The 23,905-nt window shown below is 45.5% G+C and overlaps 1 protein-coding gene across 11 annotated transcripts in view; it reads left to right on the forward strand.

Annotated features, from left to right (window-relative positions):
• LOC143296740 (UTP--glucose-1-phosphate uridylyltransferase-like) overlaps positions 1 to 23,574 on the forward strand; it is a 54,116-nt gene extending 30,542 nt beyond the window's left edge. For 3 of the 11 annotated variants that reach the window (XM_076608803.1, XM_076608804.1, XM_076608806.1), the window contains 8 exons: positions 3,324 to 3,457; positions 4,156 to 4,244; positions 6,589 to 6,689; positions 9,141 to 9,237; positions 11,414 to 11,492; positions 12,030 to 12,193; positions 13,507 to 13,611; positions 14,101 to 23,574. In XM_076608803.1, coding sequence (XP_076464918.1) covers positions 3,324 to 3,457; positions 4,156 to 4,244; positions 6,589 to 6,689; positions 9,141 to 9,237; positions 11,414 to 11,492; positions 12,030 to 12,193; positions 13,507 to 13,611; positions 14,101 to 14,208 — 877 coding nt within the window. In that variant the 3' untranslated portion in view covers positions 14,209 to 23,574. The remainder of the gene's footprint in view (positions 1 to 3,323; positions 3,458 to 4,155; positions 4,245 to 6,588; positions 6,690 to 9,140; positions 9,238 to 11,413; positions 11,493 to 12,029; positions 12,194 to 13,506; positions 13,612 to 14,100) is intronic. The other 8 variants (XR_013057169.1, XR_013057162.1, XR_013057163.1 and 5 more) reach the window with 8 other exon arrangements.
• Positions 23,575 to 23,905: the final 331 nt, after the last annotated feature.

Raw genomic sequence — 23,905 nt, forward strand, 5'->3', positions numbered from 1 at the left:
AGGGATGTGTCTTGTAGAGGGTGTTGTGTGTGGGTGGGTGTCGCCGGGATGTGTCTTGTAGAGGGTGTTGTGTGTGGGTGGGTGTTGTAGGGATGTGTCCTCTAGAGGGTGTTGTGTGTGGGTGTTGCAGGGATGTGTCTTGTAGAGGGTGTTGTGTGTGTGTGAGTGTTGTAGGGATGTGTCTTGTAGAGGGTGTTGTGTGTGTGAGTGTTGTAGGGATGTGTCTTGTAGAGGGTGTTGTGTGGGTGTTATATGGATGTGTCTTGTAGAGGGTGTTGTGTGTGTGTGGGTGTTGTAGGGATGTGTCTTGTAGAGGGTGTTGTGTGTGTGTGGGTGTTGTAGGGATGTGTCTTGTAGAGGGTGTTGTGTGTGTGTGGGTGTTGTAGGGATGTGTCTTGTAGAGGGTGTTGTGTGTGTGGGTGTTGTAGGGATGTGTCTTGTAGAGGGTGTTGTGTGTGAGGGTGTTGTAGGGATGTGTCTTGTAGAGGGTGTTGTGTGGGTGTTGTAGGGATGTGTCTTGTAGAGGGTGTTGTGTGTGTGGGTGTTGTAGGGATGTGTCTTGTAGAGGGTGTTGTGTGTGAGGGTGTTGTAGGGATGTATCTTGTAGAGGGTGTTGTGTGTGAGGGTGTTGCAGGGATTGTCTTGTAGAGGGTGTTGTGTGGGTGTTGTAGGGATGTGTCTTGTAGAAGTTGTTGTGTGTGAGGGTGTTGTAGGGATGTGTCTTGTAGAGGGTGTTGTAGGGATGTGTCTTGTAGAGGGTGTTGTGTGTGTGGGTGTTGTAGGGATGTGTCTTGTAGAGGGTGTTGTAGGGATGTGTCTTGTAGAGGGTGTTGTAGGGATGTGTCTTGTAGAGGGTGTTGTGTGTGTGGGTGTTGTAGGGATGTGTCTTGTAGAGGGTGTTGTAGGGATGTGTCTTGTAGAGGGTGTTGTAGGGATGTGTCTTGTAGAGGGTGGTGTGTGTGGGTGTTGTAGGGATGTGTCTTGTAGAGGGTGTTGTGTGTGTGGGTGTTGTAGGGATGTGTCTTGTAGAGGGTGTTGTGTATGTAGGTGGGTGTTGTAGGGATGTGTCTTGTAGAGGGTGTTGTGTGTGTGGGTGTTGTAGGGATGTGTCTTGTAGAGGGTGTTGTGTGGGTGGGTGTTGTAGGGATGTGTCTTGTAGAGGGTGTTGTGGGTGTTGTAGGGATGTGTCTTGTAGAGGGTGTTGTGTGTGTGGGTGTTGGAGGGGTGTGTCTTGTAGAGGGTGTTGTGTGGGTGTTATATGGATGTGTCTTGTAGAGGGTGTTGTGTGTGGGTGAGTGTTGTAGGGATGTGTCTTGTAGAGGGTGTTGTGTGTGGGTGGGTGTTGCAGGGATTGTCTTGTAGAGGGTGTTGTGTGTGTGGGTGTTGCAGGGATGTGTCTTGTAGAGGGTGTTGTGTGTGTGGGTGTTGTAGGGATGTGTCTTGTAGAGGGTGTTGTGTGTGGGTGGGTGTTATATGGATGTGTCTTGTAGAGGGTGTTGTGTGGATGTTGTAGGGATGTGTCTTGCAGAGGGTGTTGTGTGTGTGGGTGTTGTAGGGATGTGTCTTGTAGAGGGTGTTGTGTGTGTGTGAGTGTTGTAGGGATGTGTCTTGCAGAGGGTCTTGTGTGTGGGTGGGTGTTGTAGGGATGTGTCTTGTAGGGGGTGTTGTGGGTGTGTGTTGTAGGGATGTGTCTTGTAGAGGGTGTTGTAGGGATGTGTCTTGTAGAGGGTGTTGTGTGGGTGGGTGTTGCAGGGATGTTCTTGTAGAGGGTGTTGTGTGTGTGGGTGTTGTAGGGATGTTCTTGTAGAGGGTGTTGTGGGTGTGTGTGTGTTGTTGGGATGTGTCTTGTAGAGGGTGTTGTAGGGATGTGTCTTGTAGAGGGTGGTGTGCGTGGGTGTTGTAGGGATGCGTCTTGTAGAGGGTGGTGTGTGAGGGTGTTGTAGGGATGTGTCTTGTAGAGGGTGGTGTGTGTGGGTGTTGTAGGGATGTGTCTTGTAGAGGGTGTTGTGTGTGTGTGAGTGTTGTAGGGATGTGTCTTGTAGAGGGTGTTGTGTGTGTGAGTGTTGTAGGGATGTGTCTTGTAGAGGGTGTTGTGTGTGTGGGTGTTGTAGGGATGTGTCTTGTAGAGGGTGTTGTGTGGGTGTTATATGGATGTGTCTTGTAGAGGGTGTTGTGTGTGGGTGGGTGTTGTAAGGATGTGTCTTGTAGAGGGTGGTGTGTGTGGGTGTTGTAGGGATGTGTCTTGTAGAGGGTGTTGTGTGTGGGTGGGTGTTGTAGGGATGTGTCTTGTAGAGGGTGGTGTGTGTGGGTGTTGTAGGGATGTGTCTTGTAGAGGGTGTTGTGTGGGTGTTGTAGGGATGTGTCTTGTAGAGGGTGTTGTGTATGGGTGGGTGTTGTAGGGATGTGTCTTGTAGAGGGTGTTGTAGGGATGTGTCTTGTAGAGGGTGTTGTAGGGATGTGTCTTGTAGAGGGTGTTGAGTGTGTGGGTGTTGCAGGGATGTGTCTTGTAGAGGGTGTTGCAGGGATGTGTCTTGTAGAGGGTGTTGTAGGGATGTGTCTTGTAGAGGGTGTTGAGTGTGTGGGTGTTGCAGGGATGTGTCTTGTAGAGGGTGTTGTAGGGATGTGTCTTGTAGAGGGTGTTGTAGGGATGTGTCTTGTAGAGGGTGTTGTGTGTGTGTGAGTGTTGTAGGGATGTGTCTTGTAGAGGGTGTTGTGTGTGTGTGAGTGTTGTAGGGATGTGTCTTGTAGAGGGTGTTGTGTGTGTGAGTGTTGTAGGGATGTGTGTTGTAGAGGGTGTTGTAGGGATGTGTCTTGTAGAGGGTGTTGTGTGTGTGGGTGTTATATGGATGTGTCTTGTAGAGGGTGTTGTGTATGGGTGGGTGTTGTAGGGATGTGTCTTGTAGAGGGTGTTGTGTGGGTGTTGCAGGGATGTGTCTTGTAGAGGGTGTTGTGTGTGTGGGTGTTGCAGGGATGTGTCTTGTAGAGGGTGTTGTGTGTGGGTGGTTGGCTGTTCAGTGGAGTTACTGAGTGTAAGTGTATTTTGGCATGTGTTTCTATGGGAGTGTCAGATGGTAATGTGACAGATGTGTGTCAGGTGGTAATTTGACAGGTGTGTGTCAGGTGGTATTGTGACAGGTGAGTGTGAGATGGTAATGTGACAGGTATGTGTCAGGTGGTAATGTGACAGGTGTGTGTCAGGTGGTAATGTGACAGGTGTGTGTCAGATGGTAATGTGACAGTGTCAGGTGGTAATGTGACAGGTGAAGGTGAGATGGTAATGTGACAGGTGTGTGTCAGGTGGTAATGTGACAGGTGTGTGTCAGGTGGTACCCCCCAGGTCACGGCGACGTGTACCAGAGTTTGTACAACAGCGGTCTGCTGGATGAGTTCATCGCACAGGGCAAGAAGTACATCTTCGTCTCCAACATCGACAACATGGGGGCCACCGTCGACCTCAGTATCCCTGCCTCTGATTGGTTGTAGATGACCTGTTGTAGATGACCTGTTGTAGATGATTGGTTGTAGATGACTGGTTGTAGATGATTGGTTGTAGATGACCGGTTGTAGATGATTGGTCGTAGATGCCTGGTCGTAGATGACCGGTTGTAAATGATTGGTCGTAGATGACTGGTTGTAAATGATTGGTTGTAGATGATTGGTCGTAGATGCCTGGTCGTAGACGACCAGTTGTAGATGATTGGTCTTAGATGACTGGTTGTAGATGATTGGTTGTAGATGACTGGTTGTAGATGATTGGTCTTAGATGACTGGTTGTAAATGATTGGTTGTAGATGACTGGTTGTAGATGATTAGTTGTAAATGATTGGTCATAGATGACTGGTTGTAGATGACTGGTCGTAGATGACTGGTTGTAGATGATTGGTTGTAGATGATTGGTTGTAAATGATTGGTTGTAGATGACTGGTCATAGATGATTGGTTGTAGATGACTGGTCGTAGATGATTGGTCGTAGATCATTGTTTGTAGATGATTGGTCGTAGATGATTTAACAGTATGAGTACACAACAGGACTAAGAAATGAGATGCAGAGCTTTATAGAATAGAGCAGACAAGACACACTGAATTTCTTGGTGGACGATAGAGTATGAAAGAATGTCAACAGTTTACAGTGACATTGACCTTGACCTTGTCAAGACATTCTGAATTTCCTGTTGGATGAGAGCAACGGGCCGACCCCGGAGTTCGTCATGGAGGTCACGGACAAAACACGTGCTGATGTCAAGGTAACTCAGTGTGGTGCAGGGAGGTAACTCAGTGTGGTGTTGGTGCAGGGAGGTAACTCAGTGTGGTGTTAGTGTTGGTGCAGGGAGGTAACTCAGTGTGGTGTTAGTGTTGGTGCAGGGAGGTAACTCAGTGTGGTGTTGGTGCAGGGAGGTAACTCAGTGTGGTGTTGGTGCAGGGAGGTAACTCAGTGTGGTGTTGGTGCAGGGAGGTAACTCAGTGTGGTGTTAGTGTTGGTGCAGGGAGGTAACTCAGTGTGGTGTTGGTGCAGGGAGGTAACTCGGTGTTGGTGCAGGGAGGTAACTCAGTGTGGTGTTGGTGCAGGAAGGTAACTCAGTGTGGTGTTGGTGCAGGGAGGTAACTCAGTGTGGTGTTGGTGTTGGTGCATGGATGAGGTAACAGTGAGGGTGGACCATGGTAAGCATTTGGAGCAGCTGTTTTACTGGAGATCACACAGAGAAGGCTTCTGTTGATGATGCTGATGGGGGGGGGGGAGGGGGGGCAGGATGGTACACTGCTGGATTATGATGATGATGATGATGTGGGGGGGCAGGATGGTACACTGCTGGATTATGATGATGATGATGATGTGGGGGGGCAGGATGGTACACTGGTGGATTATGATGATGATGATGATGATGTGGGGGGGCAGGATGGTACACTGGTGGATTATGATGATGACAGTAACGATAATAATGATGGTGGTGATGATGAATGGGAAGATAATGATGGTGTGTGATGCAGGAATGAGTTTTAGGGCAAGGTGATGATGATGGTGATGATGATTTTTTTTTTTTTTTTTTTTTTTTTTTTTGTTGCTGCCTCATGATCTGCACTGTTTCAGTGGCATTACTCCCACACTACTCATTCCGAGTCCCCCATATATGGCCACACCCGGGTTTGTCTGTCACAGTCCTAGTGTCGGCAGTCCACAGGGAACCATCAGTGTTAGATCGCCAAGAAGCCACACACCAGAGGAGACCCTGCACTGCTGCTGAGTCACATTGATGGTGTTCAGTAGTGTCTGTTTTGATTTAACATAATGGGTCAGGTTTAGTTGCGGAGCCAGACTGAGTGAGTGTCCAGCTAGAGTGGAGACTGCCACCACGTCCCTCCAGTGACAGCCCCCCATCAATCTGCTGACACTGAAGACATTGACAGGACTTACACCACATCCCTCCAGTGACAGCCCCCATCAATCTGCTGACACTTAAGACATTGACAGGACTTACACCACGTCCCTCCAGTGACAGCCCCCATCAATCTGCTGACACTGAAGACATTGACAGGACTTACACCACATCCCTCCAGTGACAGCCCCCATCAATCTGCTGACACTGAAGACATTGACAGGACTTACACCACGTCCCTCCAGTGACAGCCCCCATCAATCTGCTGACACTGAAGACATTGACAGGACTTACACCACATCCCTCCAGTGACAGCCCCCATCAATCTGCTGACACTGAAGACATTGACAGGATTTACACCACGTCCCTCCAGTGACAGCCCCCATCAATCTGCTGACACTGAAGACATTGACAGGATTTACACCACGCATGGAAGTGGAGGGGCATTAAAACTGAGGTCACCATGACAGCAGGACATGAAAAGCCACATAATTTGAGACTTTTTTAATGTTGATGATGAAGAAGGAAGAGGAGGATGATAATGATCATGAAGGTGTTGCAACAGAGGACCATTTAGGTTTGGGACTAAGTAACAAGGCTGTACCCTTTATGTCCTTTTATAATGATATCCCAGTGTTAACCAGGCCAGAGAGATACAACACTTGCAGTATTGATGACAATGGTGATGATGATGATGACAATGGTGGTGGTGGTGATATTGATGATAGTGATGGTGGTGATGATGATGGTGATGGCAGTGATGATGGTGGTGGTGGTGATGATGGTGATGGCAGTGATGATGGTGGTGATGATGGTGATGGCAGTGAATGATGAGTGATGATTATGATGATGATGATGATGACCATGATGATGGTGATGTGTGTGTAAGGGAGGCACACTGGACGAGTACAAGGGCAAGATGGTGATGATGGTGATGATGATGGTGATGATGATGACGACAGTGAATGATGAGTGATGACAATGATGAGTGATGATGATGATGACAGTAATGATGATGATGATGGTGATGACGACAGTGAATGATGACGATGATGAGTGATGATGATGATGACAGTAATGATGATGATGATGGTGATGATGTTGACGGTGATATAACAGTGATGATGATGATGGTGATGATGACAGTAATGATGATAATGGTGATGATGATGGTAGTGATGATGACAGTGATGATGGTGATGATGATGTATGGCAGGGAGGCACACTGGTGGAGTACGAGAACAAGATGCGACTGCTGGAGATCGCCCAGGTGCCCAAGGACTACGTGGATGAGTTCAAGAGTGTCAGCAAGTTCAAGTGAGGCCTTGATCCATCAGCCACTGACTTGATGGTGATGATGGTGATGATGATGATGGTGATGATGATGGTGATGATGGTGATGATGATGATGATGATGGTGATGATAACCATGTGTTGAAGTGATCAGCTTGATCAGCCAGTGATGTGGTGTTGACGATGGTGGTGGTGGTGGTGATGATGGTGGTGGTGGTGGCAGTGATGGGCTCAGACAAATCCATATATGCTACACCCCATTTGATAGGCGGATGCCTGACCAGCAGCATAACTTAGCACACTTAGGCCTTGAGTGCATGCATATATATTTGTGGACATCTTCTGCAGACTGCTGCCAGAGGACAACACTCTCGTTGCCATGGGTTCTTTTTCAGTGCACCAAGTGCATGCTGCACATGGAACTTCAGTTTATATTCTCAGAATGACAAGATGCACAGTTCGATTTTCCAGCCTTCCACTGCCCAGCCCTAGACACAGTGGATGTCAATTCACAGCCTTCCACTGCCCAGCCCTAGACACAGTGGATGTCAATTCACAGCCTTCCACTGCCCAGCCCTAGACACAGTGGATGTCAATTCACTGCCTTCCACTGCCCAGCCCTAGACACAGTGGATGTCAATTCACAGCCTTCCACTGCCCAGCCCTAGACACAGTGGATGTCAATTCACTGCCTTCCACTGCCCAGCCCTAGACACAGCAGATGTCAATTCACAGCCTTCCACTGCCCAGCCCTAGACACAGTGGATGTCAATTCACTGCCTTCCACTGCCCAGCCCTAGACACAGTGGATGTCAATTCACTGCCTTCCACTGCCCAGCCCTAGACACAGTGGATGTCAGTTCACTGCCCAGCCCTAGACACAGTGGATGTCAATTCACAGCCTTCCACTGCCCAGCCCTAGACACAGTGGATGTCAATTCACAGCCTTCCACTGCCCAGCCCTAGACACAGTGGATGTCAATTCACAGCCTTCCACTGCCCAGCCCTAGACACAGTGGATGTCAATTCACTGCCTTCCACTGCCCAGCCCTAGACACAGCAGATGTCAATTCACAGCCTTCCACTGCCCAGCCCTAGACACAGTGGATGTCAATTCACAGCCTTCCACTGCCCAGCCCTAGACACAGTGGATGTCAATTCACAGCCTTCCACTGCCCAGCCCTGGACACAGTGGATGTCAATTCACAGCCTTCCACTGCCCAGCCCTAGACACAGTGGATGTCAGTTCACTGCCTTCCACTGCCCAGCCCTAGACACAGTGGATGTCAATTCACTGCCTTCCACTGCCCAGCCCTAGACACAGTGGATGTCAATTCACTGCCTTCCACTGCCCAGCCCTAGACACAGTGGATGTCAATTCACTGCCTTCCACTGCCCAGCCCAAGACACAGTGGATGTCAATTCACTGCCTTCCACTGCCCAGCCCAAGACACAGCGGATGTCAATTCACTGCCCTGATGGCCCTAAAAGGCTTTGGGACCTTTAACCTTTAACCTTTAACTTAACGCTGGTGACGGGGAGAGTGGAGACTGAGGGAGAGGTACTGTGCAGGACATTTGACCTTAAACCTTTAACCTGACACTGGTGACAGGGAGAGTGGGGAGAGTGGAGACTGAGGGAGAGGTACTGTGCAGGACATTTGACCTTAAACCTTTAACCTGACACTGGTGATGGGGAGAGTGGGGAGAGTGGAGACTGAGGGAGAGGTACTGTGCAGGACATTTGACCTTAAACCTTTAACCTGACACTGGTGATGGGGAGAGTGGGGAGAGTGGAGACTGAGGGAGAGGTACTGTGCAGGACATTTGACCTTAAACCTTTAACCTGACACTGGTGACGGGGAGAGTGGGGAGAGTGGAGACTGAGGGAGAGGTACTGTGCAGGACATTTGACCTTAAACCTTTAACCTGACACTGGTGACAGGGAGAGTGGGGAGAGTGGAGACTGAGGGAGAGGTACTGTGCAGGACATTTGACCTTAAACCTTTAACCTGACACTGGTGACGGGGAGAGTGGGGAGAGTGGAGACTGAGGGAGAGGTACTGTGCAGGACATTTGACCTTAAACCTTTAACCTGACACTGGTGACGGGGAGAGTGGGGAGAGTGGAGACTGAGGGAGAGGTACTGTGCAGGACATTTGACCTTAAACCTTTAACCTGACACTGGTGACGGGGAGAGTGGGGAGAGTGGAGACTGAGGGAGAGGTACTGTGCAGGACATTTGACCTTAAACCTTTAACCTGACACTGGTGACGGGGAGAGTGGGGAGAGTGGAGACTGAGGGAGAGGTACTGTGCAGGACATTTGACCTTAAACCTTTAACCTGACACTGGTGACGGGGAGAGTGGAGACTGAGGGAGAGGTACTGTGCAGGACATTTGACCTTAAACCTTTAACCTGACACTGGTGACGGGGAGAGTGGGGAGAGTGGAGACTGAGGGAGAGTTGTGTGCAGGATTTTCAACACCAACAACTTGTGGATCAACATGGAGGCCATCAAGAGAGTGGTGGAGTCACAGACACTGCACATGGAGATCATCGTTAACCCAAAGGTGTGTGTGTGTCTGTGTGTGTGTGTGTGTGTGTGTGTGTGTGTGTGTGTCTGTGTGTGTGTGTGTGTGTGTCTGTGTCTGTGTGTGTGTGTGTCTGTGTGTATGTCTGTGTGTGTGTGTGTGTGTGCGTGTGTGTGTGTGAGTGGTGGAGTCACAGACACTGCACATGGAGATCATCGTTAACCCAAAGGTGTGTGTGTGTGTGTGTGTGTGTGTGTGTGTGTGTGTGTGTGTGTGTGTGTGTGTGAGTGGTGGAGTCACACACCCTGCACATGGAGATCATCGTTAACCCAAAGGTGTGTGTGTGTGTGTGTGTGTGTGTGTGGTGTGGAGTCTCACACCCTGCACATGGAGATCATTGTTAACCCAAAGGTGTGTGTGTCTGTGTCTGTGTGTGTCTGTGTGTGTGTGTGTGTGTGTGTCTGTCTGTCTGTCTGTCTGTCTGTGTGTGTGTGTGTGTGTGAGAGTGGTGGAGTCACAGACACTGCACATGAAGATCATTGGGGTGAAGGTCTGTCATGGTTGTGTTACAGACACAAGGGTCGAGGTCTGTCATGGTTGTGTAACAGACACAAGGGTCAAGGTCTGTCATGGTTGTGTTACAGACACAAGGGTCGAGGTCTGTCATGGTTGTGTTACAGACACAAGGGTCGAGGTCTGTCATGGTTGTGTTACAGACACAAGGGTCGAGGTCTGTCATGGTTGTGTTACAGACACAAGGGTCGAGGTCTGTCATGGTTGTGTAACAGACACAAGGGTCGAGGTCTGTCATGGTTGTGTTACAGACACAAGGGTCGAGGTCTGTCATGGTCGTGTTACAGACACAAGGGTCAAGGTCTGTCATGGTTGTGTTACAGACACAAGGGTCAAGGTCTGCCATGGTTGTGTTACAGACACTGGGGTGAAGGTCTGTCATGGTTGTGTTACAGACACAAGGGTCAAGGTCTGTCATGGTTGTGTTACAGACACAAGGGTCAAGGTCTGTCATGGTTGTGTTACAGACACTGGACACAGGGGTGAAGGTCTGTCATGGTTGCGTTACAGACACAAGGGTCAAGGTCTGTCATGGTTGTGTTACAGACACAAGGGTCAAGGTCTGTCATGGTTGTGTTACAGACACAAGGGTCAAGGTCTGTCATGGTTGTGTAACAGACACAAGGGTCGAGGTCTGTCATGGTTGTGTTACAGACACAAGGGTCAAGGTCTGTCATGGTTGTGTTACAGACACCGGAGTGAAGGTGTGTCATGGTTGTGTTACAGACACAAGGGTCAATGTCTGTTATGGTTGTGTTACAGACACAAGGGTCGAGGTCTGTCATGGTTGTGTTACAGACACAAGGGTCGAGGTCTGTCATGGTTGTGTTACAGACACAAGGGTCAAGGTCTGTCATGGTTGTGTTACAGACACAAGGGTCAAGGTCTGCCATGGTTGTGTTACAGACACTGGGGTGAAGGTCTGTCATGGTTGTGTTACAGACACAAGGGTCAAGGTCTGTCATGGTTGTGTTACAGACACAAGGGTCAAGGTCTGTCATGGTTGTGTTACAGACACTGGACACAGGGGTGAAGGTCTGTCATGGTTGCGTTACAGACACAAGGGTCAAGGTCTGTCATGGTTGTGTTACAGACACAAGGGTCAAGGTCTGTCATGGTTGTGTTACAGACACAAGGGTCAAGGTCTGTCATGGTTGTGTTACAGACACTGGACACAGGGGTGAAGGTCTGTCATGGTTGCGTTACAGACACAAGGGTCAAGGTCTGTCATGGTTGTGTTACAGACACAAGGGTCAAGGTCTGTCATGGTTGTGTTACAGACACAAGGGTCAAGGTCTGTCATGGTTGTGTTACAGACACTGGACACAGGGGTGAAGGTCTGTCATGGTTGCGTTACAGACACAAGGGTCAAGGTCTGTCATGGTTGTGTTACAGACACAAGGGTCAAGGTCTGTCATGGTTGTGTTACAGACACAAGGGTCAAGGTCTGTCATGGTTGTGTTACAGACACAAGGGTCAAGGTCTGTCATGGTTGTGTTACAGACACTGGGGTGAAGGTCTGTCATGGTTGTGTTACAGACACAGGGGTCAAGGTCTGTCATGGTTGTGTTACAGACACAGGGGTCAAGGTCTGTCATGGTTACAGACACAGGGGTGAAGGTGTGTCATGGTTGTGTTACAGACACTGGACACAGGGGTGAACGTCTTACAACTGGAGACAGCAGTTGGGGCTGCCATCAAGAGCTTTGAGGGGGCTGTGGGTAGGTGGTGTGTGTTGTCTCAACCGTCAGTGTGATGTGTGAACCTTCTCTGTTGTGTGAACTGTCAGTGTGTTGTTTGATCCGTCTGTGTTGTGTGAACGGCCAATGCGTTATGTGAACCATCAGTGAGTTCTGTGAACCGTCTGTGTTAGTGAACCGTCAGTGCGTTGTGTGAACTGTCAGTGCGTTGTGTGAACCGTCAGTGCATTGTGTGAACTGTCAGTGCGTTGTGTAAACCTAAGGTGTGTTGTGTGAACCGTCAGTGTGTTGTGTGAACCGTCAGTGAACCGTCAGTGCGTTGTGTGAACTGTCAGTGTGTTGTGTGAACCGTCAGTGAACTGTCAGTGTGTTGTGTGAACTGTCAGTGCGTTGTGTAAACCGAAGGTGTGTTGTGTGAACCGTCAGTGTGTTGTGTGAATCTAAGGTGTGTTGTGTGTTGTTTGAAAATTGACATATCAGTGTGTGTCTCTCAAACCCTGTACGTTACACACAATGCGACATGCCAATGAAGCGTCATGTTGCGTGCCTTGTGGACAGGTGTGAACGTGCCGAGAAGTCGGTTCCTGCCAGTGAAGACGACATCTGACCTGCTGGTGATCATGAGCAACCTGTACCACCTGCACACGGGGGCCCTCAAGATGTCGCCCAAACGCTCCTTCCCCTCAGTGCCACTGGTCAAGCTGGGCACTCACTTCTCCAAGGTCACCGCTGAGGCTTTTCTGTCGACTCTTTTTATTTCGTTTTTTACCTTTCTCTTCCACTTCCTTTTCATCTCAAAGTTCAACAGGATCATGATTGACAGAGTTGTTCTGTTTCATTGTTGTTTGGGTGGAATGTTTTCAGCTTTGTCAGATGAAAGATTTCCTGTGTTGTCTTCAAATGACCAATTTCCTGTGTTTGTCTTCAGGTGACCAATTTCCTGTGTTTGTCTTCAGGTGACCAATTTCCTGTGTTTGTCTTCAGATGAAAGATTTCCTGTGTTTGTCTTGAGGTGAAAGATTTCCTGTGTTTGTCTTGAGGTGAAAGATTTCCTGTGTTGTCTTCAGGTGAAAGATTTCCTGTGTTTGTCTTCAGGTGAAAGATTTCCTGTGTTTGTCTTGTCATCAGATGAAAGATTTCTTGTGTTTGTCTTCAGGTGAAAGATTTCCTGTGTTTGTCTTGAGGTGAAAGATTTCCTGTGTTTGTCTTGAGGTGAAAGATTTCCTGTGTTTGTCTTCAGGTGACCAATTTCCTGTGTTGTCTTCAGGTGAAAGATTTCCTGTGTTGTCTTCAGGTGAAAGATTTCTTGCGTTTGTCTTCAGGTGAAAGATTTCCTGTGTTTGTCTTCAGGTGAAAGATTTCCTGTGTGTGTCTTCCTGTGTTTGTCTTCAGGTGACCAATTTCCTGTGTTTGTCTTGTCATCAGATGAAAGATTTCCTGTGTTGTCTTCAGGTGAAAGATTTCCTGTGTTTGTCTTCAGATGAAAGATTTCCTGTGTTGTCTTCAGGTGAAAGATTTCCTGTGTTTGTCTTCAGGTGAAAGATTTCTTTTGTTTGTCTTCAGGTGAAAGATTTCCTGTGTTTGTCTTGAGGTGAAAGATTTCCTGTGTGTGTCTTCCTGTGTTGTCTTCAGGTGACCAATTTCCTGTGTTTGTCTTGTCATCAGATGAAAGATTTCTTGTGTTTGTCTTCAGGTGAAAGATTTCCTGTGTTGTCTTCAGGTGAAAGATTTCCTGTGTTGTCTTGAAGTGAAAGATTTCCTGTGTTGTCTTGAGGTGAAAGATTTCCTGTGTTGTCTTCAGGTGAAAGATTTCCTGTATTGTCTTGAGGTGAAAGATTTCCTGTGTTGTCTTCAGGTGAAAGATTTCCTGTGTTTGTCTTCAGATGAAAGATTTCCTGTGTTGTCTTGAGGTGAAAGATTTCCTGTGTTGTCTTCAGATGAAAGATTTCCTGTGTTTGTCTTCAGGTGAAAGATTTCCTGTGTTTGTCCTGTTTGTCTTCAGCCTTCAGCTGAAAGATTTCTTGTCTGTCTTTAGGTGAAAGATTTCTTGTGGCGATTTGCCAGCATCCCAGATGTCCTTGACCTTGATCATTTGACCGTGTCTGGGGACGTGACCTTTGGGAAAGGTGTCACGCTTCGGGTAAGTTGCTGCTGTCATGCTTTTCTGTTTTGTCTCCATCAACTTCTGTACAGGCCTGCGGTGTAAACAGACATGTGATTCCTGTCGATCTTCGGCAGACTTGTAGAAACCAAAGTATTCCTAGCATGCACACCCTCTGGTGGGGGGTGCTGTGTGATGTGTGCTGTTTGTGATGTATGATGTGTGTGCTGTATGATGTGTGTGTGTGATGTATGATGTGTGTGATGTATGATGTGTGTGTGATGTATGATGTGTGTGTGATGTATGATGTGTGTTGTGTGATGTATGACATGTATGGTGTGTGATGTATGACATGTGTGCTGTGTGATGTATGCTGTGTGATGTGTGTGATGTATGATGTGTGTGATGTGTGCTGTATGATGTGTGTGCTGTGTTATGTATGATGTGTGCTGTTTGTGATGTATGATGTGTGATGTATGATGTGTGATGTATGATGTGTGATGTGTGCTGTGTGCTGTGTGTCCCCAGGGCACAGTGATCATCATTGCCAATCATGGAGAGAGGATCGACATCCCAACAGGCGCCATCCTGGAAAACAAGATTGTGTCGGGCAACCTCCGTATCCTGGACCACTAGACCATAGACCACTGGGCAACAGACCATCAGCCCTGCATAGGTTTACCAATAGACCAGTGGACCAGTACACCAATAGACCAGTGGACCACTTGACCAATAGACCAATGGACTAACAGACCTCCATTAGCCCTGCATAGGTTTACCAGTGGACCAGTTCACCAATAGACCAGTGGACTTACAGACCTCCATTAGCCCTGCATAGATTTACCAATGGACCAGTTCACCAGTAGACCAGTGGACTAACAGACCTCCATTAGCCCTGCATAGATTTACCAGTGGACAGTTCACCAATAGACCAGTGGACCACTAGACCAATAGACCAGTGGACTAACAGACCTCCATTAGCCCAGCATAGATTTTCTTTCACAGCTGCAGGGGAAATTAGAGACCAGGTCTTTGTTTGTGATGAGTTGGAAGGATCAAAATTCTCTTTATTTCTAGATTTGGGTTGAAAAACCATTTCAGTGTGCTGGCTTTTGTTGCTGTTTTTTTTCTTTTTGTTTGTTTGTTTTTGTTTTGTTGTTGTTGTTGACCTGATCTTTATTACTGGAAGCAACAGGTGTTCTGTGTGCACTGTGAGCACTGTATGGTACACACAATGCTGGGTGTTGTGAAGTGTACTGTGAGCACTGTATGGTACACAGAATACTGGGTGTTGTGAAGTGTACTGTGTACTGTGAGCACTGTATGGTACACACAATACTGGGTGTTGTGAAGTGTACTGTGTGCTGTGAGCACTGTATGGTACACACAATGCTGGGTGTTGTGAAGTGTACTGTGAGCACTGTATGGTACACACAATGCTGGGTGTTGTGAAGTGTACTGTGTACTGTGAGCACTGTATGGTACACACAATGCTGGGTGTTGTGAAGTGTACTGTGAGCACTGTATGGTACACACAATGCTGGGTGTTGTGAAGTGTACTGTGTACTGTGAGCACTGTATGGTACACACAATGCTGGGTGTTGTGAAGTGTACTGTGAGCACTGTATGGTACACACAATGCTGGGTGTTGTGGTGTGTACTGTGAGCACTGTATGGTACACACAATGCTGGGTGTTGTGAAGTGTACTGTGAGCACTGTATGGTACACACAATGCTGGGTGTTGTGGTGTGTACTGTGAGCACTGTATGGTACACACAATGCTGGGTGTTGTGAAGTGTACTGTGTACTGTGAGCACTGTATGGTACACACAATGCTGGGTGTTGTGAAGTGTACTGTGAGCACTGTATGGTACACACAATGCTGGGTGTTGTGAAGTGTACTGTGTACTGTGAGCACTGTATGGTACACACAATGCTGGGTGTTGTGAAGTGTACTGTGAGCACTGTATGGTACACACAATACTGGGTGTTGTGGTGTGTACTGTGTACTGTGAGCACTGTATGGTACACACAATGCTGGGTGTTGTGAAGTGTACTGTGTACTGTGAGCACTGTATGGTACACACAATGCTGGGTGTTGTGAAGTGTACTGTGAGCACTGTATGGTACACACAATACTGGGTGTTGTGGTGTGTACTGTGTACTGTGAGCACTGTATGGTACACACAATACTGGGTGTTGTGGTGTGTACTGTGTACTGTGAGCACTGTATGGTACACACAATGCTGGGTGTTGTGAAGTGTACTGTGTACTGTGAGCACTGTATGGTACACACAATACTGGGTGTTGTGAAGTGTACTGTGAGCACTGTATGGTACACACAATGCTGGGTGTTGTGAAGTGTACTGTGAGCACTGTATGGTACACACAATGCTGGGTGTTGTGAAGTGTACTGTGAGCACTGTATGGTACACACAATGCTGGGTGTTGTGGTGTGTACTGTGTACTGCGAGCACTGTATGGTACACACAGTGCTGGGTGTTGTGAATGTCATTCTGGCAGGTGATCGGTGTGTTGGGTTTTTGTGGGTGTCTCAGTTATTTTGGCGGCCAGTTAGGGGTTATTTTGCGAAAGAGGAGATTTACATAATGTTTGCATGTCCATCTTTTGAATGGTGCATTTGATAATCATGTTGTGGTCTGTTGGAGAAGACCGTGTTTTGTTTTGAATGCATTCGTTCAGTGGGATCCTACAGTTCATCCATGGAATGACTAAAAGAGTTTTCTGACTTAAATGTTGGCTTGTTGAAACCAGAAGATTGTTGTTATGTGATATTTATAGTTAAATATATTTACGATTGTTACAAGGTGTTTATGGTGACATATATTACGATTGACTTTCATATACATATATTACAAGATATGAAATTGACAAGGCTGCTAATTGTTTCTTATTTTCTTCTGATTTGAAATGTCCACATAATGTTTGGATCATTTATTTCAAAACCAGACTTTGATAGTGTCAATTAATGTCATGATCTGTTACGATATTTCTTTTTGTTACATATGTTGTAGTCATTCCAACCTTGCATGTCTTGGGTTTAAAAAAGAAGAAATATTTCTGTTCGTGTTTCACATCATTTTTGGTGGTTGTAATAGAAGTCCCAGCTGATTAGAAGAAGAAATATTTCTGTTTGTGTTTCACATCATTTTTGGTGGTTGTAATAGAAGTCCCAGCTGATCAGAAGAAGAAATATTTCTGTTCGTGTTTCACATCATTTTTGGTGGTTGTAATAGAAGTCCCAGCTGATTAGAAGAAGAAATATTTCTGTTCGTGTTTCACATCATTTTTGGTGGTTGTAATAGAAGTCCCAGCTGATCAGAAGAAGAAATATTTCTGTTCGTGTTTCACATCATTTTTGGTGGTTTAAGAGAAGTCCCAGCTGATCAGAAGAAGAAATATTTCTGTTCGTGTTTCACATCATTTTTGATGGTTGTAATAGAAGTCCCAGCTGATCAGAAGAAGAAATATTTCTGTTTGTGTTTCATACCATTTTTGGTGGTTGTAATAGAAGTCCCAGCTGATCAGAAGAAGAAATATTTCTGTTCGTGTTTCACATCATTTTTGGTGGTTGTAAGAGAAGTCCCAGCTGATCAGAAGAAAAAATATTTCTGTTCGTGTTTCACATCATTTTTGGTGGTTGTAATAGAAGTCCCAGCTGATCAGAAGAAGAAATATTTCTGTTTGTGTTTCACATCATTTTTGGACCATGAAGGCAATTCTGTATCACTCATCCATGACCCATGCTTCTCATAATAATGAGTCTGATTAGTGAGTGAGATTGTGCTGTTTGTAGGAATTCTCAACAGGTTTGGGGAATTTTTGTTCAGCTGCTATAGATTTTGGTGACATTTTCATTAAAGGAATTTTTGTTCAGTTGCTATAGATTTTGGTGACATTTTCATTAAAGGAATTTTTGTTCAGCTGCTATAGATTTTGGTGACATTTTCATTAAAGGAATTTTTGTTCAGCTGCTATAGATTTTGGTGACATTTTCATTAAAGGAATTTTTGTTCAGCTGCTATAGATTTTGGTGACATTTTCATTAAAGGAATTTTTGTTCAGCTGCTACAGATTTTGGTGACATTTTCATTAAAGAAAAGGGGTTAGTGTCATAACAGGTATGTTTGTTAATGCGTATGTGCACATACATTTGTGTGTGTGTGTGTGTGTTTGCATGTGTATGTGCATGTATGTGTGTGTGTATATGTGTGCATGTGTTTGTGTGTGTGTGTGCGTGTGTGAGGTACATTGAGGGGGTATACACACACACGCACATATATATATATATATATGTGTGTGTGTGTGTGTGTGTGTTGTTGTTGTTGTTGTTAGTGAGGAGAACAGGCTATTTGTGAGGAAAGAGATGATTGATTTGAGTCATTCCATTCTTTCTTTTTTTTCTGTGTTCATCTGACCAGCCACACTGTTGATGAAAACTGCTGCCTTTGTGTGTGCACAACATTGGGATGGGAATCAGGGGGAAGAGGTTCTACCTTTGTGTGTACACAACATTGGGATGGGAATCAGGGGGAAGAGGTTCTACCTTTGTGTGTACACAACATTGGGATGGGAATCAGGGGGAAGAGGTTCTACCTTTGTGTGTACACAACATTGGGATGGGAATCAGGGGGAAGAGGTTCTACCTTTGTGTGTACACAACATTGGGATGGGAATCAGGGGGAAGAGGTTCTACCTTTGTGTGTACACAACATTGGGATGGGGTCATGGGGGAAGAGGTTCTACCTTTGTGTGTACACAACATTGGGATGGGAATCAGGGGGAAGAGGTTCTACCTTTGTGTGTACACAACATTGGGATGGGGTCATGGGGGAAGAGGTTCTACCTTTGTGTGTACAGAACATGGGGATGGGGTCATGGGGGAAGAGGTTCTACCTTTGTGTGTACAGAACATGGGGATGGGGTCATGGGGGAAGAGGTTCTACCTTTGTGTGTACAGAACATGGGGATGGGGTCATGGGGGAAGAGGTTCTACCTTTGTGTGTACAGAACATGGGGATGGGGTCATGGGGGAAGAGGTTCTACCTTTGTGTGTACAGAACATGGGGATGGGGTCATGGGGGAAGAGGTTCTACCTTTGTGTGTACACAACATTGGGATGGGGTCATGGGGGAAGAGGTTCTACCTTTGTGTGTACAGAACATGGGGATGGGGTCATGGGGGAAGAGGTTCTACCTTTGTGTGTACACAACATTGGGATGGGAATCAGGGAAGAGGTTACCAGTAGGCCTACAAACATATAATGATCCAAATAATATTTTCTGCTTTTTGTCAAGATTGAGTATTTGTAAAATTTGAAAATTGCATGCTTGAAACGGGACAATTCCATTTGAAGCAGCCCACATTCTTGGTATTTCACTTTTTTTTTTCAAACACACATATAGATGTAGATCAAAATGTGTCTGTGTGTATGTGTCTTTTTCCATACAGATTATTGTTTTCTTTTTTTCTTCTTTTTTCTTTCTTCTTAATTCCTTTGTTGGAGTAAGTGCTTATCACAAGTGAGTCTTGAAGACTTGGCTTTCTTGTTCTTTCTATTTTTTAACTGGGCATTACCTGAGGGGTGACAGAACTGTTGCTTTAACATGAAACATGTGAAAGGTGATTTGCTGACATCGCTGCGTTTTGTGGTGGTTGTGATATTCAACATCCATGTGCATGAAGTTTTCTTCCGCAGTGTGAGCTTGAACGTGTGTGGGTGTGGACTCTTAGAGCAGAAAGCTGCGAGGTGTGAGAAGTGTCCTGCGAACAGGTGTTGTGGGCCAGGTGTCACAGTGGGAACTATACCTGGACATGTGGGGTCTGGCCTCCATCTGCTGACTCTGTTGATCATCTGTTGATCATCTGCTGAATCTGTTGATCATCTGTTGATCATCCTCATTTGCTGGCTGTGTGTCTGTCATGTGTTTTAACTTACGGATTGTGATTTATGTGTCATGGCGTACCTGCATTGCTTGTATGAAACTTACTTACTATGCTTGCTTTCCTACCTGTCTAACGTCTATGTATCATGTTGGGTGTGAAATACAAGTAAAAAAAAAACGTGACTGCTGGATCTTTTTAAAAAAAGTAAAAAACCCAAAAAAGGTGGTGTAAAATCAAACGTACCTTAAGATGAAGATAAAATGTTTCCAGTCTTAGACTCTTGTGGAATACAAGGTATTATTTTGCGTTGATTGTTTATAAAACTTTTTTTTAATGCAGATTTGCATTGTTGGGTCATTTTACAAAGTGGTACTTTGAGGGGAGAGGTTATGTTTATTGTTGGTCCTTTTTTGATAATTCCATGCTGTAACTTGTTAAATTTATGTGTTGTGTGTGTGTGTGTGTGGGAGGGGGGGGGGGTGAGAATGGACAAAATTATTTAATTGGTGTGCATGGTTTGTGTTTTCATTTTTAATTGTTAGACTACTTATTTGTTATTGCTGTGTGTGTGTGTTTGTTTTGTTTGTGTGTGTGTATGTTCTATTGTGTATGTGTGGTGTGTGTGTGTGTTCTGTTGTGTATATATGAGGTGTGTGTGTGTGTTTTATGGTGTATGTGTGAGGTGTGTGTGTGTGTTCTGTTGTGTATGTGTGTGGTGTGTGTGTGTTCTGTTGTGTATATATGAGGTGTGTGTGTGTTTTATGGTGTATGTGTGAGGTGTGTGTGTTCTATTGTGTATGTGTGTGGTGTGTGTGTGTGTTCTATTGTGTATGTGTGGTGTGTGTGTGTGTTCTATTGTGTATGTGTGGTGTGTGTGTGTGTTCTATTGTGTATGTGTGGTGTGTGTGTGTGTGTTCTATTGTGTATGTGTGGTGTGTGTGTGTTCTGTTGTGTATGTGTGTGGTGTGTGTGTGTTCTATTGTGTATGTGTGTGGTGTGTGTGTGTGTTCTGTTGTGTATATATGAGGTGTGTGTGTGTGTTTTATGGTGTATGTGTGAGGTGTGTGTGTGTTCTATTGTGTATGTGTGTGTGTGTTTATTGTGTATGTGTGCAGTGTGTGTGTGTGTTCTATGGTGTGTGTGTGTGTTCTATTGTGTATGTGTGGTGTGTGTGTGTGTTCTATGGTGTATGAGTGTGGTGTATGTGTCCTCTGTTGTGTATGTGTAGTGTGTGTGTGTTTTATTGTGTATGTGTGTGGTGTGTGTGTGTGTTCTGTTGTGTATGTGCGGTGTGTGTGCGTGTTCTTTTGTGTGTGTGTGTGGAGTGTATGTGTGTGTGCACATGTGGGAGAGAGGTTGATGCTACCACCAGGCTAGACAGTCATCACTGGCTCAGTGTTTTGGGATGAGGATCAGGCGTCATTAGACAGTTTCTTTTCGCTAAGTGTGATTCCCTCCCCCCCCTCCCTCCACCTTTTATGCAGATTTCATCGAAATCAGAGCACTTGAAGATTCTTCTTAGGTCAGTATTTTGATGCTGTTCATTAAAAAAAAAAAAAAAAAAAAGAAAGAAAAAAAAAGAGTTAAACTAGTACTTTTACAAGTTTCAAAAGGTTGTGAGAAAATGTTAATTTCTTTGTGGTAACATGTGTGTGCTTGCTGACAATCTGAAGATGTTTCTCTCCACTCCTTGACATGGTATGATGTAACCAGGGTAGAGCACCAGTTATAGGCACCATGTCTGTGGTTATAGGCACTGTGTCTGTGGGCATAGGCACCGTGTCTGTAGTTATAGGCACTGTGTCTGGTTATAAGCACCACATCTGTGGTTATAGCCACCATGTCTGGTTATAGGCACCATGTCTGTAGTTATAGGCACTGTGTCTGGTTATAAGCACCACATCTGTGGTTATAGGAACCATGTCTGTGGTTACAGGCACCATGTCTGTGGTTATAGGCACTGTGTCTGGTTATAAGCACCACATCTGTGGTTATAGGCACCATGTCTGTGGTTACAGGCACCATGTCTGTGGTTATAGGCACTATCTGTGGTTACAGGCGCCGTTTCTGGTTATAGGCACCGTGTCTGTGGTTATAGGCACCATGTCTGTGGTTATAGGCACCGTGTCTGGTTATAGGCACCGTGTCCGTGGTTATAGGCACCGTGTCTGTAGTTATAGGCACTGTGTCTGGTTATAAGCACCACATCTGTGGTTATAGCCACCATGTCTAGTTATAGGCACCATGTCTGTAGTTATAGGCACTGTGTCTGGTTATAAGCACCACATCTGTGGTTATAGGCACCATGTCTGTGGTTACAGGCACCATGTCTGTGGTTACAGGCACTGTCTGTGGTTACAGGCGCCGTTTCTGGTTATAGGCACCATGTCTGTGGTTACAGGCACCATGTCTGTGGTTACAGGCACTGTCTGTGGTTACAGGCGCCGTTTCTGGTTATAGGCACCGTGGCTGTGGTTATAGGCACCGTGTCTGTGGTTATAGGCACTGTGTCTGGTTATAAGCACCACATCTGTGGTTATAGCCACCATGTCTGGTTATAGGCACCATGTCTGTAGTTATAGGCACTGTGTCTGGTTATAAGCACCACATCTGTGGTTATAGGAACCATGTCTGTGGTTACAGGCACCATGTCTGTGGTTATAGGCACTGTGTCTGGTTATAAGCACCACATCTGTGGTTATAGGCACCATGTCTGTGGTTACAGGCACTGTGTCTGGTTATAAGCACCACATCTGTGGTTATAGGCACCATGTCTGTGGTTACAGGCACTGTGTCTGTGGTTATAGGCATTGTCTGTGGTTACAGGCACTGTGTCTGTGGTTATAGGTACTGCCTGTGGTTACAGGCACTGTGTCTGTGGTTATAGGTACTATGTCTGGTTGTAGGCACTGTCTCTGCAGTGGTATTCCCAAAACAGAATCCACAGTAGCCTGGTGGGAAGTAAGCTTGAACAGATTGTGTGATTTAAAAAAAAAAATTTTTTTTACATAGTATTGTTAAAATGTGTGTGTGGTTTTTAAATATATTTTCATTGAAATGTGCTGTGTTATTTTTTCAATGTAGTATTGTTGAAATGTGCTCATCTTTTATGTATAGAGAGCAGGTGATTTTTCAGTGTGGGTTGATTTTTATGAGTTATGCGCTTTGGTTTGATTTTTATGAGTTATGTGCTTTGGGATCGATGTGTGCAAATGTAGCTATTTTGAATGACATTAAACAGAGTCTAATACTGGGGTATATAATTAATCATATGTGTGTTTTATTAGAGACCCCTTTCTGCAATAGAACATTACTGTCTTGGATTACAATCCCTGGGAGAATGGGTATCCAGTTACTTTTTCATTGGATTGATTGTGATGGAATGATCCAGTCAATGATCATGATTGAATAATTCAGTCACTTGAAATATTGGTGTCAGGAACCCTTTTTTTTTATTCAATTGTTTAGCTGTAGCTTTCTTCCAAAGTCCTTGCCAGTGACACAGTTTTCATGCAGTTCGACTCCTTCTGCTCCAGGTACGAGTTAACCCTCAAAGTGCTGGATATAATAAAACATACATACAGAAATCATGCTTAAAACAAAGGGATAGTTTGCCTCCGCTACCTGTGCTCTGATTTGGGGCATTTGTATGCTTATCAGAAAGAATAAATAGGTAAACCTATACATTTTTGGAAAGTAGAGTGAATGAAGAATCAGATAAAAGTAAGAAAAAGGCTGTACCTTGTATGTAGTCGGAGATATTCCACAGGATATAATCAACAAATTTTGCACACTTGTTTTCCAAAAACGTCAACCACAATGTTTATAGGTATTTTCCTTATGTAAACAGAGCCATGATCGTGGGCCATCGCACTTCACAGGGAAAGCCACGATTATGGCTCATCGCGCTTTCCGGGTTAACTTGTACCGTGATTACTTCCCCCGTGGACCAGATACAGATATTCTTGTACCAACACACTGTTCTCATTTAGTTTATTTTTGCTTGGTACAGTTCACATTCTGAACTGAACTGTTAGCAGATTCCAGAAGCTTGAAAACAAAGCTTTGTTTGACTGATTAAATCAACAATTCTCTATCGAATTTCAGAGTTTTTGTGAACCACCCTGTTTTTTTCTGCAGTGATTTTGTGTAGCGCTGGTCCAGGGCAGTTGTAGCAGGTATGTAGCTGTGGGGCAGAACGAGTTAAAGAGGGCTAAAGGCAGCTATATTCTGCCTTCAGGGCTCTGTTTTCAGAGCAATTAAGGGAATTAGTTAAGCAGAGTAAGGTTGATTGTGCACTGACACAATTTCGCCACTGGCACACAAGTCAGGAGCTGAAAGTTAAGTCACATGACATCAGGACTTGGAAGGTCACTGAAAGAAAATGTCACTTTTCCAGTTTTCACTCCTCACCAGCTTTCACCT

The sequence above is a fragment of the Babylonia areolata genome, chromosome 21, assembly GCF_041734735.1.
Source record: "Babylonia areolata isolate BAREFJ2019XMU chromosome 21, ASM4173473v1, whole genome shotgun sequence".
Taxonomy (NCBI): domain Eukaryota; kingdom Metazoa; phylum Mollusca; class Gastropoda; order Neogastropoda; family Buccinidae; genus Babylonia; species Babylonia areolata.